The sequence below is a fragment of the Papaver somniferum genome, unplaced genomic scaffold (genome assembly GCF_003573695.1).
Source record: "Papaver somniferum cultivar HN1 unplaced genomic scaffold, ASM357369v1 unplaced-scaffold_11401, whole genome shotgun sequence".
NCBI lineage: Eukaryota > Viridiplantae > Streptophyta > Magnoliopsida > Ranunculales > Papaveraceae > Papaver > Papaver somniferum.
The window spans coordinates 2,187-3,947 of NW_020620384.1; the positions used below are offsets into that span (position 1 = coordinate 2,187).

A 1,761-nucleotide genomic window follows, 5' to 3' on the forward strand; every position below is an offset into this window, starting at 1 on the left:
CTCCTCAACCAAAACAAGGCTAAAGTGTTGCTCAAAACTATACACGTGTTGACCAACTTTTTATGTCAGATACGGCAGATTGGAATATTTCACTCATTGGTGTCTTATTTAATCCAGAGATAGTCGATCTTATTTTGACTATATCCATTCACCCTGCACAGTCTGACAAGATGATTTGGCTACTGGAAAAAAAATTGGACTTTTTCAGTTAAGTTTTGTTATCAAAAGATGATGCATGAGTCTGCTCTTATTCAACCAGCGGATACAATGATGATGAAAATATATTGTAGGTTATTGAAGCTTCCCACTTTACCAAGGATAAGACACTTTCTATGGAAATCCATCTCAAATGTTCTATCTACAAGAGAAGCCCTTCGTTCTGCTATTGTTGGGGAGGATGATTCTTGTCCCATTTGCAATCTACATCCAGAATTTGCAACTCATTTCATTATGAATTGTACTTTTTCAAGGGAAGTCTGGTTTGCTACCTTGGGTTGGTCTTCTGGTACTACAGGCTCATTATCAGAATGGATTGGCAGTTGGTTTGATAGTATGCAGAATGGTACCATTAAGGAATCTGAAATAGTTAACAGAGCTATCATTGCTTGGATCATTTGGATAACAAGATGCAATAAAGTGTTCCAGCAGACAAACCCCACTCCTGAAGTGATTATTCATCAGTGTAAATTATTGATGGATGAACACACACACAGGATTTATAACACTCCTCAGATTATCTCTTAGAGTTAATCGTATTAATGCTCACTGGGTTCCCCCCTACAAACACCTTGACCATAAATTGTGATGGTTCTTTTGATTCACATAATCTAACAGGTGGCATTGGTCTAATTCTTAGAAATTTTGCAGGTACACAACAGTCAGCAAGGTGCATCTACTTAAATCAAGTCAGAAGTGTTGAGCAGGCCGAGTGTATGGGACGGTGGAAAGTTATGCAATGGGCGAAAGATTTACAGATTGACAGAGTTTTCTTTGAGATAGATGCTAAAGTGATTGCACATGCAATCAATAACGACAATAGCGCCATCGATTGGAGATTACACCATACTGTTCAAGAAATTAAAAATCTATTCTCAGTATATAGAAATTAGAGACTCTCTTATGTTCCAAAAGAAAGGAATAAGGTAGCTGATATTCTAGCCAAGATGGCTAGAACAAATAGGATTTTTAATTCCTGAAACTATTCTTCACCTCCCGCAATTTCTCTTCAACTTACTGAAGACGCTTATAATGTATTGACTTAATAGTTCTTAATCAATATATCTTCAGTTTCAAAAAAAAGATAGAAAAATCTAATTTTCTCAGTTTTTGACGAATTTTAGAATTAAAAAATAATAAAATAAAAAGTGCACCCGGTTTTTAAAACCATTCTGAGAGAAATTAGGTCTATTGGATGACGCGTAGCGTGCACCCCTGTTTATTACGGTGCATAAGTTGGGCCCTTTGTTTTGTTTTTGAACCATTTTTTGGGGACCATGGTTTTTTTTGGGGGACCATGGTTCTATTTTGGGTAAAGACATTGGAAATAATTCTAGGTCACCCCTTATCTAGATATTTATTTAATACCTAATCTACCCTCCTAATTAATTTAGGTTATGATTAGTAAAATAATTTAGTTAAAAACAATTAGTGAGATTAAATTAAAAAATGGGTTTATTATTAGTTGATTTTTTATGAGTAGAATTTTTGTGAGATTAGAGTTAGAGAAGATGAAGGAGAAAAACATGGAAAATAAAAAAAAAA

At 34.8% G+C, this 1,761-nt stretch overlaps 1 protein-coding gene across 1 annotated transcript; it reads left to right on the forward strand.

Annotated features, from left to right (window-relative positions):
* Positions 1-228: 228 nt before the first annotated feature.
* Positions 229-1,109, forward strand: LOC113328983. Its single transcript, XM_026575965.1, has 2 exons — positions 229-682; positions 835-1,109. Exons 1-2 carry the CDS (start codon positions 229-231, stop codon positions 1,107-1,109), a joined length of 729 nt encoding a protein of 242 aa, XP_026431750.1.
* The last annotated feature ends 652 nt before the right edge of the window (positions 1,110-1,761 follow it).